This window comes from Plasmodium gaboni, chromosome 13 (genome assembly GCF_001602025.1).
Source record: "Plasmodium gaboni strain SY75 chromosome 13, whole genome shotgun sequence".
Classification (NCBI taxonomy): domain Eukaryota; phylum Apicomplexa; class Aconoidasida; order Haemosporida; family Plasmodiidae; genus Plasmodium; species Plasmodium gaboni.
This window is the reverse complement of record NC_031493.1, coordinates 1,076,362-1,095,875: the sequence shown is the minus strand read 5'-3', so window position 1 is coordinate 1,095,875 and position 19,514 is coordinate 1,076,362. Positions and strand designations below refer to the sequence as shown.

The 19,514-nt window shown below is 19.8% G+C and overlaps 4 protein-coding genes across 4 annotated transcripts; 3 read left to right on the top strand and 1 right to left on the bottom strand.

The window, feature by feature from the left end:
* Positions 1–215: 215 nt before the first annotated feature.
* Positions 216–3,347, bottom strand: PGSY75_1329400 (putative AMP deaminase; the record flags this gene model as incomplete). Its single annotated transcript, XM_018787352.1, has 8 exons — positions 216–282; positions 419–529; positions 636–697; positions 811–929; positions 1,066–1,244; positions 1,400–2,465; positions 2,764–3,013; positions 3,120–3,347. 8 exons carry the CDS (start codon positions 3,345–3,347, stop codon positions 216–218), a joined length of 2,082 nt encoding a protein of 693 aa, XP_018640094.1.
* Positions 3,348–5,349: 2,002 nt separating this feature from the next.
* On the top strand, positions 5,350–7,089 carry PGSY75_1329300 (putative chromatin assembly factor 1 subunit; the record flags this gene model as incomplete). The annotated part of the gene is made up of 1 exon (XM_018787351.1): positions 5,350–7,089. The coding sequence occupies one exon, from the start codon at positions 5,350–5,352 to the stop codon at positions 7,087–7,089; it is 1,740 nt and encodes a 579-aa protein (XP_018640093.1).
* A 1,041-nt stretch (positions 7,090–8,130) lies between these two features.
* On the top strand, positions 8,131–9,035 carry PGSY75_1329200 (hypothetical protein; the record flags this gene model as incomplete). The annotated part of the gene is made up of 2 exons (XM_018787350.1): positions 8,131–8,404; positions 8,497–9,035. The coding sequence occupies 2 exons, from the start codon at positions 8,131–8,133 to the stop codon at positions 9,033–9,035; spliced, it is 813 nt and encodes a 270-aa protein (XP_018640092.1).
* A 2,577-nt stretch (positions 9,036–11,612) lies between these two features.
* PGSY75_1329100 (myosin C) lies at positions 11,613–18,658 on the top strand (the record flags this gene model as incomplete). Its single annotated transcript, XM_018787349.1, has 4 exons — positions 11,613–11,672; positions 11,773–11,887; positions 12,037–18,293; positions 18,560–18,658. The coding sequence occupies 4 exons, from the start codon at positions 11,613–11,615 to the stop codon at positions 18,656–18,658; spliced, it is 6,531 nt and encodes a 2,176-aa protein (XP_018640091.1).
* Positions 18,659–19,514: the final 856 nt, after the last annotated feature.

Genomic DNA, 19,514 nt, shown 5'->3' with positions numbered 1-19,514 from the left:
CCCTTATGTGGAAAATAAAAATATTTTTTATAAAATCATATAAACAATTAAAACCAAAAAAATAAAATAAAAAAATATAAATATATATGTATGTGGTCAATCTTTTAACAATTTCTTCTACATTGGAAATAATATATATAAATAAATATATATATATATATATATATATATATATATATATATATGTATTTATTTATTTATTTTTTAAATAATTATTAATTGTTTGATGAATAGCTAGCTAGTCGTTCGATATTTTTTATTTCCTCCTCTAACGTATTTCTCCTATATAAATATAATATAAATATAATATAAATATAATATATATATAATATATATATAATATATATATAATATATATATATGATTATGATATCTCATTTGTTCTAGTGTGAAAAAACTATGTTTTCTTTTTTATTACCTATATACCATCCTTGTATTTGATAAGTTTGTTTTATTTGGGTCATTTTGAAAATAAAAAAATCCATCCTCGTCTCCTAACCAATGTTTTTTAAATGCTGGTTCGTATCCACTTTATATATAAGAATAAAATAAATATGAATGGACATGTAAAAATATGTAAATATATATTCAAATATCTTTTTATTTATATATGATTAATGTTATTGTCTTTATACCTTTGAATAACAGATGCCCTTGCAATTTCACATAGATCAACAGTACTTAATTTCCAAGTATGCTTCAAAAAAAAAAAAAAAAAAAAAAAATATATATATATATATATATATATATATAATATATATATGTACACACATTTTTGATAATAATAATTGTTATTTTTTTGTCTTTTACTGCGCATATAGAATATTCTTCAAGTAAAGGTTCATCCGTAAAATGAAACATCAGAGGGTCATCTGTAGATAATGTTACGTTTAAGCCGATTTTAAAAAAACGCTTAAACGGGTTTTTGTCTAAAAAAAAAAAAAATATATATATATATATACATATATATATATATATATTTATTTATTTATTTATTTATATGTTGATTATTTTATATATATACTATATCTTCATAGATATATTTTTACATATTTATATTTCTACCAAGGTGTAAGAACAAAGCATTATTTGATAGGGGCGATAAAGCTAATCCTATTTGCTTAAGATAATATAAATATAATAATACAGGTGATTTCCTTAAATTAATACCGTGATTTATTCTATCAGCTAATAAAAACATACATGATAGATGACTTATATTACCAATTTCACCACAATGGGGCCTAACACAAAAATGGATGTATATATGTATATATGTATATATGTATATATGTATATATGTATATATGTATATATGTATATATGCATATATGTATTTTTTTTTTTTTTTTTTTTTTTTTTTTTTTTTTTTTTTTTTTTTTTTTTTTTTTTCTCTCACCTGAATGCCATTGGTCTCATATTTCTACTTATCATAAACTCATTCAACATTCTTATATTTATATACATATAATATGCATAGTAAGAATATGGAGGGTTATGCTCACTAGTATATTTATCAGGTGTTGGTAGTTCTCCTCCCTTCAAAGTATAGTTGGAAATAATAGATTCATCATCTACACTATCCCATCCAACAATTTGATGTAAGAAAATAAAAATTTCTTTATTTGATTCTGGATTTTTTATAGCTTCAAAACAAGGTGAAAATATATTACTTAGGAAATCTGCAAAAGTATTTATTAGTTTCATTTTTTTATATATATGATATAATCTAGGTACTTGTATCATCCATCTTACTCTTATACTACTAAGTTTATTATTAAGAACCCATTTAGATATTTTCAACCATTCATTTTTATTTTTTCCATATATTGATATTCTCCATTCTACATGTTGATATTTTGAACGTTCAAGATTCTTTATTTGTTTTTTTGTAATCTCTGCTAAGTATCTTCCTTCAATATAATTATCTGTTTTTAAAAATATATCTCTTAATAATTTCTGACCAAATGGATTATATTTCTCATTAAATAAATCAAATCTATGAAAACAATTCCCTAATGCATTAACACCTAATGTATCTATTGTTGATTCATATGCTGTACTTTTTAATTCTTCATCAAAAATACTCTTTAATGTTAACATCTCTCTTTTTTCATTTACATATACTACTGTATTTGGTTCTGTTCTATATTTCTCTCTTATAAAACGTAACAATTCTTTTTGTTGCATACATGCTGAATGATGTACATGTACATCTACCTTTCTTATGTTATAAAAATCTCGATGCTTAATGTCTCGAGTTTCTGACAACTCTAAAGGACCATTAAACATTATATGGAAATCAAATTTCTTTTCTAAATATTTTAATCGTTGAAAACAAAAACTTTTGCATGCAGGGTCTTGCACAACATTCATAATTTCTTGTATGCTTGATAAATAATCTTCTGGTGATTTTATATTACGATGGTTAGCTAGCTTATTTGATTCCATGCACATATCCTTGTCTATAAAAAAAAAAAAAAAAAAAAAAAAAAAAAAAAAAAAAAAAAAAAAAAAAAAAAAAAAAAAAAAAAAAAAAAAAAAAAAAAAAAAAAAAAAAAAAAAAAAAAATTGTAAGTTTTTATAATATATATTAATATTTCATGTCAATGTTTAGAGTGTTTTATTTTATATTATACAGCTCGTATTTGTCCAAATAATATTTACATTAACACCATCTTTTTTACAAGAATAAATATTTTCATTTTATTTTATTTTTTTTTTTTTTTATTTTTTTAGTTATATCCATTTTATGTTTCTTACTTGGAGGTCCTTCATCCGTGTGAGGGTCCCAATGAACAAAAAATATCCCATCGACAAAATGGATGAAAGCATTACAATTTTTTAATATTTTAACATTATAAGGATTATAAATAGGTTCTGAAGATTCATAGTCATTTATGTTTTTGCTTTTATACTTTTCATTTAATGATTTACTTTCTACAAGAGAAGTATCGATATCTTTAAACTGTTTTATATATGTATCTCTCAAATTACACAGTCGTATCAATTTCTAAATATAAAAAATATACATAAATATATATATATATATATATATATATATATATATATATATATATATATTTATTTATATATGTGGGATGTTTCATATTGTGTACCCTGGAGACTTCCAGCTGTTCTTTTGTTACCGCCCCTGTGGACGTTAACGTAAAACTAAAACGATTACATGTCTGTAATTTATTAAGATCTTTATTTAATAAAGTATATTCATCATATTTTATGGATGACTTAGATGAAATATTTACAACTGTCTCATATAAATCATTCCATCCTTTTTCTTTTTGAGCAACATTTCTATGACCATCATTTTTATTATTCAACCGCATTATAAGTAAATTTAATAGTTATAAATATAAATATATATAAATATATAAATATATATATATATATATATATATATATATATATATAATACAAGAAGGAGAAGAATATATAAACATATATACTTATTTTATTCTTCTTAATATTATAATTTTATTATTAACAATTATTATATTATACATACATATATATATATATGTTCCTCATTGAAAAAATGTATTTATATTTTATGTATCTTAATTAATATATATATATATATATATATATATATATATATGTTCCTCATTGAAAAAATGTATTTATATTTTATGTATCTTAATTAATATATACTAATATATTTATATATTATAATATTAAAAAATGACATAAAAAAAATAATATATATTTTTTAATTATTTAACAAATAAAAAATAACAGTAACAATATGTATAAATATATATATATTATATATATATATGTATTATTTTTGTATTATCCTTTTCCCTATATATTATATGTTTACATATAAAAAAAAAAAAAAAAAAAGGATAAACACATACATGTTACATGTTATTATTAGTTGTTGTTGGTTTAATTATTTTGTTATATAATATATATTATATATTATATAGTATTCTTATTTTTATTTTATTTTTATTTTTTTTTGAAAAGAATTTTAATTAGTTCATCATACGAATTTATTTTGTTTTATATTTATATACCATATTATTATCAAAAAAGAAAACAGAATATTATAATATAATATTTATACGTTTCAACATAATGAACAAAATATTCTATGATCTTAAAAATTGTGCAATAAAAAATGTTACGTTTTATTTTATAATTTTTGAAGTATATATTTTTATAATTGTTTATGTGTGAAGAATCCCTAAAAGGATTATAAAAAAACATAAAATAAAAAAATATATATATTTTAATTTATTTATAAGAAATTAAAAATATAAATATATATATATATATATATATATACAGAAAACAGTTTTGGACATTTACGGTCCCAAGAAATTATTATTAAGTGTCCACATATATATATAATATTATATATATATATATTTATATATTTATATATTTTTATATAATAATTAATTGTGATTTTTCCATTTATTTATATACACTTATGTCTAATATATAATATATTTATTTGTAATCATATAGATAATATACGTAAACACACAAATAAAAATATTAATCAAATAAAACAAAACTGTCCTTATAATATATTACATATATATATTATGTATACCCAATGAAAATATTTAAAAATAAAACTACCATATGCCGAAAAAAAAAAAAAAAAAAAATTATAAACTTTTACAATGTGAAACAAAATTATCTTATATATTCATTTTAAAAATAAATAAAAACATATATATGTATATAATATATATTATATATTATATATATTTATAAATAAAAAAAAAAAAATTGATGTACATATATACATATACATATAATTTCATTTATATCCTTTTAAGTTACCCTAAAAAAAAAATAATAATAATATATTATAATAAAAATATAAAAATGTAAAATATATGAGCATATTATATTATCGTATATATTATAAAAGAATAAATAAATAATGAAAAAATAAAAAATAAAAAAAATAAAATTATCCAATATTAATTGTATACACACAAAAATATACATTATATAATATATATATATATATATATATATTTTTTTTTTTTTTTTTTTTTTTTTTTTAAATTTTTTTGGCTAGTCATAAAAAAAAGCAAATTTTATAATTAAGAAAGGTTGAAGGATTCCTCCTTTAACATAAAAAAAAAAAAAAATATATATATAAATAAATAAATATATACATACATATATATTTACATATATACATTTATATATTTATACATTTATACATTTATACATTTATTATTATAATCCTTGGTAAATTTTTTTTTTTTTTGTACTTTTAATACACCAAAAATTGGAACATGCCCATATATATATAAACTATAAATTTTATTAATTTTGTTTAAAAAAAAGGTTAATATGATAGATATTCTTCACGAGAAAAATAAGATATACGATTTCAAAGAATCGTATGAATCAAAAACACCTATAGAAAATGAAGTTCCCGAAAATAATTCTGTAGATATACAGAATGAAAGACATATTATATGGAGAAAGAATACCCCTTTTTTATATAGCTCGTTGTTAAAGCATAAATTAGAATGGCCTTCATTAACAGTAGAATTTTTAGGAGGTGATAATTCTTTTAAATCTAAATTAAATTATTTTACTAATAAAGTATTATTAGGAACACATACTTCGAATCAAGATTTAGAATATGTATATATAGGTGAAATTAAATGTCCTATATATTCTATTAAAGAAGATGTATTACAATATGAAAATTATAGTGGTTTTATAAGTAATAAAAAAAAAAAAAAAGGGCACCCTTTACCATGTTTTGAAGTTAAAGCAAAATTATTACATCCTGGAGAAGTAATGAGAGCAACGAATTTACCTAGTAATTCTTTTTTTATTGTAACTCAAACATCTAATGGAAGTGCTCTATTATTTGATTACACAAAACACCCATCCTTCCCTTCAGATATGTCTACTTGTTATCCTCAAATGATATTAAAAGGACATACAAATGAAGGGAGTGGATTATGTTGGAATGTTAATCGTGTATATGATTCTTATAAAAATGCAAACATATATGATGGTTACATGGATAAAGATATAGATACAGGCAAGGAAGATGATTCAATTAAAGATATATATTCAGTTAAAGATATTTATTCAATTAAAGATACATATTCTGTTGAAGATATAAATTCTTTGAAAGACGTGCATTCTATTAAGGACGCATATTCTGTTAAAGAACTTGAAGCACAGAATGAATTGGATATGGTTAATGATCTAGATACTGAAGAAAGTAATGATAGTAATAATAATAATAATAATAATAGTTCGTTTGGAACAGAAGTCAATACTTGCAATTTATTATTAGCTAGTTGTTCAGTGGATGGTAGTATATGTTTATGGGATATTAATAAAGGTACTAAAAGTAATGATGTTCCACGAACATATGGTTTAAATAAAAGTGGAAAAACAGCAGATTATAATATAAAAATATATGAAAATACTCCTACATTAAGTCCATTATGTACATGGCATAATAAACATACAAAAACATCTTTTAATGATATATTTTTTCATCCTAAATTTAGTAATGCTTTAGGAGTATGTGATGATAATGGTTATATGAGTATATATGATATAAGAAAAAAAAATTTCTTTACAAAGGCAGAAATTAGTTTTAATGATCATAATGAGGCAATGAATACATTTTCATTTGATAACTTTTCAGAATATATATTTTCATGTGGATATAGTGATGGTTTAATATCTGTATGGGATATGAGATATAATAAAGAATCATTATTAAAATTAAATTATCATACACAAGGTATTAACAGAATCAAATTTGGTATGATCAGTTCAGGTATTTTTGCATCTTGTTCAGATGATGGAACAGCATGTATATGGGACCTTTCAAGAAATAACAATACACAAATATTACCTCTTCAAAAAACAGAAGATGATATATATAATAATCCAAATCCTGTACCTAAACAATTACTATTTGTTCATGGAGGGCATATAGGAAGTATATATGATCTCGCCTGGGCAAACAGCAATACTTTCACAATAGCTACAGTAGGAGTTGATAACTCTATACATGTATGGCACCTGAACGAGCAATTTCTTTTTCAATAAAACAAAATCAGAAAAGAATTATATGGTGTTTATATTATAATGTAACAACAGATGTTATATAATTGTCCTTAAGTGGCTAATGAACTGGTTAAATGAAAAATAAAATATATATATATATATATATATATATATATATATATATATATATATATTTGCGAACATATATTTATGCTGAACACAATTGAGATATATTCATATAATTGTTTAATTAAGATATGTTATTTTTTTATATTTTTATATTTTTATATTTTTATTTTTTAATATGAAAATGTGGACAAAATATTATTTTTAAGTATCTTATATATTTATAATATATGTACATTAAAAATTCTCAATTTATAGAGCATGGAAAGAATATATAAATATTTTTATTATGTATTATGTGTTATTATTATTATATTATTATGTTGTTGAATAAATGATTAATAAATGGTTTTAAATGGGCGCACATATTCATATGGAACTACGATCATGTAATTATATTAACATATATTATATATATATATATATAATTATATATTATATATTTATGGATGTGTGAAGAAATGGTGAGAATAGTACAATATTATTTTTTAAATATGACTAATCGTTAATATGATAGAAATTAAATAAATACATACATACATATATATATATATATATATATATATATATATATTTATTTATTTATTATTTTTTTTTGTCTTTTTTTTTTTTTTTTTTTTTTTTTCCAGTACATGAAACTTTTTAAAAAATGTAAACTTCCAGAGACATCTTATATATAAATATATTTATGTGTATTCATTTGTGTTTATATTTTATTATTTTTTTATTTTCTATGTGAAATTTTTTATAATACTTGTCGCCCCGTAGAAGCCTCATTGATTTAATAACAAAATGAAATGTAAATAAATATATATATATATATATATATATAAAAGTATAACAAAAAAAAAAAAAAAAAAAACTTGGTACATTATATATATATATATATATATATATATATATATATATATATATATGTGCTTATATCCTTATACATGTTTGTTTATTCTCCTAAAAATGAGTACTAATTTAAACGAAGAAAAATGCATAGAAGGAGACGATATAAAGTATGAGAAACCTGATACTCACAAAAATTTTTGGAAGTCCTTTGGCTTAAATAATGAAGCAGGTAAGTTATTATACCACTTATATGGAGAAAGTAATAAAATAAAACCACACATTTTAAGTTCTAAACATGATGGAGATAAAAACAAAAATGATAAAAAGAAGGAAGATACAAAATTAAATACGTTATATAGAAAGCCTCAAATACATTATCCATCCTTAAAAAGTAACCTACCAAATGAAATATGTCTATAATATATATATATATATATATTTTTATATATGTAATTTTTTTTTTTTTTTTGGGGTGTGGAATAGAAAAGACGGTGAAAGAAAATCAAATCGACACTATAAAGCATAGAAAGCCCTTGTCAAAAATTTTAGAGGAGACACAAAATTATGAATGCATAAAAGATATGCCTATATCAATTGGTATTAATAGAGAAACTGAGAAGAACAAATTACATAACATTTTTGTAGAGGAAAAATGTCTTATGGTACCTCCAAGTTGTGCTCCGATGATTTTAACACAAGAAGAAAAAAAAGAAATTATTGAAAAAGCTCAACAAAGATATATTTATATAAATGAAGAAAATAAATCTAGAGAAGAGAAACATGTGCAAGCATTAAGAAATTATAAGATAGAATTAATACAAGAATTAAATGAAAAGAGAAAATTATTACAAGAGATAATAAATGAAGATAATAATATTCAAGGCAATCATTCTATAAATCAAGGTGATAAAAGAATATCAAATAAAGAAAATAATTATAATATTATTCAAATTAAACATGATATAGAACAATGTCAAAAAAATATAAAAAAAATTGAAGATAATTTAAATACATACGAATAAATTTTAAAAAAAAAAAAAAAATTATAATAAGTGGAATGAACATATATTATATATATATATATATATATATATTTATATAATTCTTATGTTGTATCATGTATCATTCATTTTAATTTCAAAAGATTTATTTTATTGTAAATATAATATATACCATCAGAAATGAATCACCTTTCTTATGAGCAATTTTTTCGATTTAATATGTAATTTAATTTATTAGAAAGAAAATCCGATGTTTTAAATATAGTCATAAAAAAAAAAAGAAATTACCATATTTTTTAAAAGTATAAAAAGATAAGTTTCCATATAAAAATAAAACAAAACAAAACAAAACAAAACAAAACAAAACATATATATATATATATATATATATTTATATATATTATTTAAAATAAAAAAATATTATTATAAACTTTATATATATATGTATAATATATTATATTATATTCATGATCTATTATGTGGGAAATAAAAAAGATAACAAAATATTCACACATATAAGTATACATAAAGATTTATATATATATAATACATGTAAATTTATATGTATATAATAATATTATAGTAATATCCTATTTTTTTTATATGAATTTTTGTTTTTTTATTAATTATAAGAGGTATAATAATAAATGATTAAAGAGAAAAATCAATATAAAAAATTAAACATGCTCATTTTTTATTTTTTCACATCATATATATATATATATATAATATAATATATTCGCCTTTTTTTTTCTTTTTTTTTTTTTTTGAATATCATTGTAATTTTATACATATTTTTATATAATTTTAAATCTAATATATATTATTTTATTTAATGTTATAATATAATATATAATATATATTATTTTTATAATTATTATTATCCCCGCTAATTCTCCCCTTAAAAAATATATATATATATATATATATATATATATATATATTATATATATACATATATATATATAATTTCGTAAATTTTTAAAAAATAATATGAATGAATAAATATCTTTCTTTGATTTCTTTGTTGTATATATTTGATTAACAATTTTTAATTCATAAAAATATAATATGTAAATCCTTTTTATTTTTTATAATATTTTATTTTAATGTGAAAATTAAATATGCATTTTGGCTATAAAAAAAAAAAAGAAAGAAAATAAAATAAAATAAAATAAAAAGAAAAGAAAAACAAAAAAAATAAAAATATTAAAAAATAAAAAAATAAAAAAATAAAAAAACACATATGTATAATATATTATATATATACATATCATATACATATAATGCAGTAAAATGTTTGGTTTTTTATTATTTTTTTATTTTATTTTTATTTTTTTTGTATTAATATAAAAAATATGAAATTAATGTCCTACACTTGTTTAAATAATATGTATATATATATATATATATATATATATATATTATATATATATATGCTTGTATAAACACATTTCATATATTTTTAATACCCATTAATTGTGTATTAAATAATTTAATATTTTTATACTGTTCACGATTTAATATAAAACAGAACAATTTCGTAGGAACTTGTAAATTAATTTGATATATGATATTATTTATTTATTATTGTATTTTATATTATTTTTATTTTTATATTTGTACATTTTATAATTTCCATTTATTATTTATAATTTTTTGTTTTTATTTTATTAATTTTTTTTTTTTTTTTCTGTCTTTTTTTATTATAATGAAGAGATAAATTTATTTACCTCAACCTTATTTAAGTGACTTTTTATAAATACGTTTTTGTTTTTGTTTTTATTTTTTTTTTATTTTTTTTTTATTTTATTTTTATTTTTTTTTTTTCTGTACAAAAATATGACACATATAAATATATAAATGTATTAATATATAAATATATGAATATATAAATGTATGAATATATGAATATATAAATGTATGAATATATGAATATATGAATATATAAATATATGTATATATTTTATATTATATATATCTATACAACTTGAACAAATTTTCTTATTTACTTATTTATTTTATTTTTTTATGTGTTTTTAAAATAATTGTGTGCTTTATTTTTTCTTAGACGAAAGAATATGTATATAAAAAGTAATTCCACCAAACAATATATATATATATATATATATTTATTTATTTATTTATTTATTTATTTATTTATATGTGTAATATGTAGATTATGATTTCTTTTTTTTTAATAAAAGTTAATTTAAACTATTAAACAGAAAAAAAAAAAAATAAAATAAAATAAATAAATAAATAAAAAATAAACAAATATATAAAATTAATATATATTATAAACAATAATATATATATATATATATATATATTTTCTAGAAAGAGTTATTAAATATGAAGGTGTAGAATTTTATTTTTATTTTGTTAATACATATATGATGTTATATTATTTATAAATAAGTATTACTAGTACACACAAGTTGTTAATCCTTTTATTTTGATCAATGAGATCAAAATAAAATAAGAATAAAACGAAACCACAAATAGATAAATATATATATATATATATATATATATATATATATTTATTTATTTATATAAATTCTATTTAATAATATATCAACAATTTGTAGTCCGATGGAAGGTGCAAATAAATGTGTTATAGGAACAAAGATATTTATCAGAGACAAAAATAAAGTAATATATATATATATATATAAATGAAAAATAATAAGTTCATTAAATGTGCACATATATATATATATTTATATATTTTTTTATTTTTTTATTTTAATAGGTATGGGCTAGCGCTGAGATTATAAATGAAGATGAAGATAATATTATTGTTAAAACTGAAGATGATGATATAATAAAATTAAAAGAAACTGATGAATTTTATCTTCGAAATTTAGGTATTATATATATATATTATTATGTAACAAATATTTTGTTATTCATAATATATAAGTAAATACATGACACACAAAAAAAAAAATATATATTTATATTTATTTATAATAATGGTATTTCATTTTTTTTTTTTTGCCTTTCTTCTTTTTAGATTTATTTGATTCGAGCGGATTGTCTGCTCCCTCAGATTTAACAAAGTTAACCCACTTACATGAAGCTTCGATACTACATAGTTTGAATGTTCGTTTTGATATTGATGAGATATATACATTTACAGGTCCCATATTAATAGCTGTAAATCCTTTTAAGATTATAAAAGATTTATATTCAGATAACATGCTAGCTAAACATGTTCAGCCTATAAAATCTAAGAGTCCTCACATATTCGCTACTTCTAATAGTGCTTATTTAGGTATGTGTAATAATAACAAATCACAGACAATATTAATAAGTGGTGAATCCGGTGCTGGAAAAACAGAATCAACAAAATATGTAATGAAATTTTTAGCATGTGCAGGTTCAGATATAAAAAAAAGATCTTTAATAGAATCACAAGTATTAGAAAGTAATCCTCTTTTAGAAGCATTTGGTAATGCAAGAACTTTAAGAAATAATAATTCTAGTAGATTCGGAAAATATATTGAATTACAATTTTCTGTTGATCATAAAAATTATATTAAAGGTAAATTATGTGGTGCTAAAATTTTAACTTATTTATTAGAAAAAGTTCGTGTGTGTGATCAACAAGAAGGAGAAAGAAATTATCATATTTTTTATCAACTGTGTAAAGCTGTAAAAGAAGCCAATAATGTAGATAATTCAACTATTAATAATAATGAAAATGGACATGTTGAAAAATATATTACTGATACATGTGATGAACATTTAAATAATGATATTTCCAAAAAAAATAATATATATAAAGAAGATAAAAAAAAATGGTATCAATTTCCTAGTACAAGCAAATTTAAAAATTTAGAAAATGTAGAACCTATGAAAATAGATTTTACAGATTTTAAAGAACATGTACATTTTAGATACTTAACAAAGTCTAGTGTATATGAATTAAATGAAGTTAATGAATTAGAAGAATTCGAATCAACTGTGCATGCTATGCAAACTATTGGTATTAGTAATACAGAACAATATCAGATATTTAAAATTTTAGAAGGTATATTATATATAGGAAATATTTTATTTAATAATGATGACACAAAAGAGGAAGCTACTATATTAGAAGTATCTAATGATGATTTAAAAAAAGCAGCATATTTTTTAGATGTTGATGAAAATGATTTAATAAATTCTTTATGTTTTAAAACAATAATAGCAAATAATGAACATTATAAGAAACCTGTGAATTCAAATATAGCTAATGATATTAGAGATGCATTAGCTAGAGCTATATATGGATGCTTATTTTTAAAAGTTGTTGAAAGAACAAATCAATCTATAGGATATATAAAAGATTTAAATTTATTTTGTGGGGTTCTAGATATATTCGGTTTTGAATCATTCCCAATTAATTCATTTGAACAATTATGTATTAATTATACAAATGAGTGTTTACAACAATTTTTTAATAACTTCATATTTAAATGTGAAGAAAAATTATATATGGAAGAAGGGATTCTATGGGATCCATTAGATTTCCCAGATAATAAAGATTGTTTAGATATATTAGAATCGAAACCATATGGTGTATTTTGTATGCTCGATGAAGAATGTTATATACCATCAGGTAAAGATAAAAGTTTTTGTAGCAAAATTATAAGTAAACACACATCAAATAGTAGTAATAATAATAACACATCGAATAAAAGATTTAAATCTATCAAAACAGATTCTAGTAGTTTTATTATTGTACATTTTGCTGGGCAAGTTGTTTATAATTCTACCGGTTTTCTTGAAAAAAATAAGGATCAATTATCTTTAGATGCACAAAAATTGTTGTTACATAGTAAGAATGAATATGTATCACATCTTTTTCAAACCTATTTAAGAAGAAATACAGATAAAAGAAAATTTGTTACCGTTTCTAGCGAATTTAAAGAACAACTCAATTTATTAATGACAAGAATAAAAGAAACAGAACCACATTTTATTAGATGTATAAAACCAAATTCACAAAACGTACCAGATGTATTTGATAGAATATCAGTAAACGAACAATTAAAATATGGAGGTGTTCTACAAGCTATAAAAGTAAGTCGTGCAGGTTACCCAGTTAGATTATCTCACGCAGAATGTGTTCAAGATTATAAAATTCTTTTAAATAAAGAAGACAGAAACAAATTAGAAATGTATAATAAGGATAACAAACCATGGTCTTATAAGGCTAATTTTATACTCTCCAAGTTGTATGTAACTCAACCGATACAAGAATATATAAATAATCTAAAGTTGTTGAAGCACAAAAAAAAAGAAGAGGAAAATAAATTTTTTCGAAAACTTTCTTCAAAGAAGAAAAAGGTGCAACACAAAACTACTGAGATGAATGGTGTGTCAAGTGGTAATGTAGGAATTGATAATAAGGATACAAATATGAAGGATGACACAAATATGAAGGATGACACAAATGTGAAGGATGACACAAATGTGAAGGATGACACAAATATAAAAGATGACACAAATATAAAAGACGACACAAATATAAACGACGACACAAATATAAAAGATGACACAAATATAAAAGATGACACAAATATAAACGACGACACAAATATAAAAAATAACACGAATAAAAATATTGAAAAGCTTCCCTGTTGTCATCCTAATGAGATAGACGACGAAAAAAACAATTTGCTCATATGGTCTGTAGGTAAAAATTTATGCTTTTTTAAAAGTGATGCATATAATATTTTATCAACCCTAAGAAGTGATCTTCGTAGTTTAAAGGCCATTGTTATTCAAAAGAATTATAAGGCATATACACAAAAAAAATTATACATATTAATGAAAAAAAAAATTGTGATTATACAACGATGGTTTAGAAATAGATTAGATATTATAAGAAAAGAGAAATTAAAAAGACAAGAAGCCGAAAAGTTAATTTGTTCTCATATATATACATATATAATTAGAAAGAGATTTTTATTTAAAAGAAATTGTTGTATTCTTATACAGTCACATATAAGAAAATATTTAATGGTAAAATTTTATAAAACATATAGACAGAATTATTATGCAAGTAAAATACAAGCAACATGGAAAGCTTACAAAGAACATACATTTTATAAAAAATTATTGAAAGCTACTAAAAAAATACAATTAAATTGGAAGGGCATATTAGCTAGAAAACAATTGAGAAGATTAAAAATGGAATCTAAAGAAGTGGGTTCTTTATTATCAAAAAATCAAGTATTAATGAATGAATTAAAAAAAGAAAAAACGGAAAAAATAGAAATAGAAAGTAAACTATTAAAAGCATCTGCAAAAATTGATAAGCTGATTAAAAAAATTGATAATCTAGAAAAAGATAATAAAAATAATGAGAAAGTAATAAAGGACTTGTTACATAAGGTTTCTTTATTATCTCATAAACAATCAAATGATTATATATCATCCAAACATGTATCTAAAAAAAATGAAAATATTAAACTGAAAAAAAATAATAAAGAACTTAATAAGGATATTATGATTCCTTTAAAGAGGGAAGATACAGCACATGTTGATAGTGCAGAAATTTTTTGTGTCCAACGTAATGATATGCATGATGATCATAATGATGTGCGTAATAGTTTTAGCACTGACACGAACGTAACAAACTATATAAATAATAATAATATGAGTAATAATAATAATAATAATAATAATAATAATGATGGTGATAATAGTAAGGATAATAATTTGATATTTACAGAAGAAAGAATAGAAGACCAAAAAATAAGGAATACAATAAAAAATGAAGAGAATGAAGAAAAATATAATTTATTAAAAAAAATAAAAAAGTTAGAAATTCAAAATAAAGAGTATATAAAACAAAATGTAACATTAAATGATAAATATAATAAATTAATAAGTTTATTAAGACAAATTAAAGATACAAATGGTAATGTATATAATGATGTTATAAATAATAATAATATGAATAATTATCATAATAGTGGTATATCAAATAAGTTGTTTAATAATAATTATTGTAATAATAAATATTTTAAAAATTTTATGAATTTTTCGAGCTATAATAGTAATCCTTTAATAATAGACTATAAAATTGAAAATAATTTAAATTATGATAATAAGAGTTCTTTTAAAAAAAATGATGGAATTGTAGATATTCTTGTATGTGGTCCAAGGAATGTAGGGAAGACGAGTTTGTTAGAAGATTTATTTGTGCGTTTAGGAGATGAAGATAATTTAGGTTTATTAAGAAAAAATAAAAAGGTTGTAAATAATGATTTAAGTTGTCATAATTATTACAATACATATATTATAACACATAAATGTTCACAAATAAAAATTGTAGATTGTGCATATTCATCGAATAAAAATGTTGAAGAATCCTTATTTAATTATATAAAAAATTCTATATGTATTATAATAGTATTTGATGCTACAAATAAAGAATCAATAAATCCAGCAGTGCATTTATTACAAGAAGCTTCATTAATTAATGTAAAGAAAACAACTAAATTATATTTATTTGAGAATATATTTAATGAAAAAATTAATTTAAATCTTAATATAAATGATGTATCCTATGCTGTACGTGTAGCTAAAGCATGTAATGCATTTTATATAAAAGCATTAGATATATATGATATAGTTAATAATTATGCGAATGAAATAACATTACATTCTAATTATTTCTTGGATAATTCTCATAATAATTATAATTATGTTACATCTGTTTATAATAATCAATATGGTCATCAACATAATAATATTAAGGATAAAGATAAATATGGTAACGAATCAGCATACTTTAATCATATAAACAAAATTAAAAAGAAAACTCACAGTTTTATGTCTTTATATCATGATGAATCTTTTAAAGATAGTGACGACGCTTTCTTATCATCTTTTGTAAATAAATCCAACGATGTAATAAAATCTAAACGAGTAGACCTAAGCAAAAATAAATATTATCAAAATATTACTACTACTAGTAGTAGTAATAATAATAATATTTATTCAGTTGTGAATACTATAAAAGCTATATGTGGCATTCAGAATAACAATAAGAAGAATCAACACTTACAATTGTTGAGGGAATCCATGCCATTAAACAATTATGTATATGGTAATAAAAAATATAATTCAGATCTTGGAAGAGGTTTACAACCAGTGTATGAAATAACTCTTAAAGGGAATACACCTATAACATATTTGTGTATGGGTCAAGATAATGTGAATAAAAATTATATATTATTATCTGTAGGATGTAAGGATGGGGTTATATATGTATATAAGTGTTTTAGAACAAGTTTAGAGTTAAAAAATGATTACTATTATTATTACAATGACGATAGTAGTATATACAACAGTAATAATAATAATATGGGTAACGTGGAATACAACATGAATAATAATATGGATAACATGAATATACAAAATAATGATAATCATAATAATAATAATAATAATAATAATAATATTGTTGGGTGTGAGGAGAGTGGGAAGAAAAAGAGCATTATGTCATTAAAGAATGATAGTTATAATTCATATGATGAAAATAGCACATGCACAAAATTATTATCCAAATTATCAGGTCATAAAAGGGCAATAACATGTTTAGTTTTTTCCTTTTCAGAAGATAAAATAATTTCATCATCAATAGATAAAACAATAAAAATATGGGAAGTATCTACAGGTTTTTTATTAAAAGTATTTTCTGATTCTTCAGCAACATTATCTGTATTATTATTTCCAACGAATCTAGACATTTTTTTATGTTCAAACTGTACATCTTTATTACGAATAGTAAATTTAAACAGTGGTCAAGTATATCAAAAAGTTAAAGTCGAGAGTGAGATAAGAGCACTGGAAATGGATGATACTTGTTTAAATATATTTGCAGGTTCAAAAAATGGAACAATATATGTATTAGAAGTTATATATAATGAAAGAGTAGAAATAAAATTTCGTTTCCTTTTTTCTTTATCACCAATAACATGTATAAAGTTTATACCAAGACATTCAATTAAAACATCTCCAGGAATTATTGTAAATTCATGTGATAATCATATAGGTATTATAGAATGTGTATATGGAAACAAAGGAATATTAACAACATTATCTGTCAAACATAGAATACGAATAAATCATGCATTGCTTCCTATACGTAATTGTTATTCAAAATATGGAGGAGGATGGGTGATGTCAGGTTCAGAGGACGGAAACATATATATTTGTTCTTTGTTACCTCAATCGAATTATAAGTTGATCTTTTTAAAGCACCACAAGGTAGAAAATATATACTAAGTGATGAAAAAAATATATGTATGTATATATGTATATGTGTATTTATATATGTATGTATATATGTATTTATATATATGTGTATTTATATATGTATGTATATATGTATTTATATATGTATTTATATATGTATTTATACATATGTGTATTTATATATGTTTGTATTTTTTTTTTTTTTTTTTTTTTTTTCTATAAAAAATATATAAATAATTATAAATCCACCTCATACATATAATATATTTTTTATTTAGGCACCCGTAATGGCTGTTGTTGTTAATAGCATTGATACTTTAATGGTTTCAGCAGATTCAAAAGGAAACATAGTTTTTTGGCGTAGATCCTTTGTATAATAAAATGATATTGTAATTATTGTATATATATATATATATATATATATATATATATATGTATATATGTGTGTATATTTGAATATATTCCTATGTATTTATTTTTAAGTGTATAATATGTTTAGTTTTTTATTCACATGTGTGTTTTTTTTTTTAATAATATTTATTGAATAAATAAAATGTTATTAATGGTTTTATAATTATAATTATATATATATATATATATATATATGTATATATTTATTTATTTATTATTATTTTTTTTTTTTTTTAATGTAACTTAAAAATAACATAAAAAAAAAAAAAAAAAAAAAGGAATATTAAAAAAATTTTTTAAAAATAAAAATTAAAAATTTTAAAAAAAAAAAATAATTTTTTTTTTTTTATAAATAAATAAATAAATATATATATATATATATATTTATCTATTTTATTTTTCAGAAAAAAAAATAAATTCATGAATTTTTATTTTTTTTTTTTTTTTATAAAAATTTATATTCAAAAAAAAAATATGTTGGTCACTTTTTTTTTCTTCATTTTGTTTTTTTTTTTTTTTATTTATATATTTATATATATATTTTTATATTTTTTTTTTTTTTTTTTTTTTTTTTTTTTTTTAATGTAAATTAAAAATAAAATAAAAAAAAAAAAAAAAAATGGGATATGTAAAAAATTTGCTGAAAATGAAAATTGCAAATGTGTACAAAAATAAATATATTTTATTTTTTTACTAATAAGTATATATATATATATATATATATATATATATATATAGATCCTTTTAGAAAATAAAAAAAAAATTTCTGTTTTTTAATATATATACATTATAAGAATTTATATATATTATAAATATATGTGT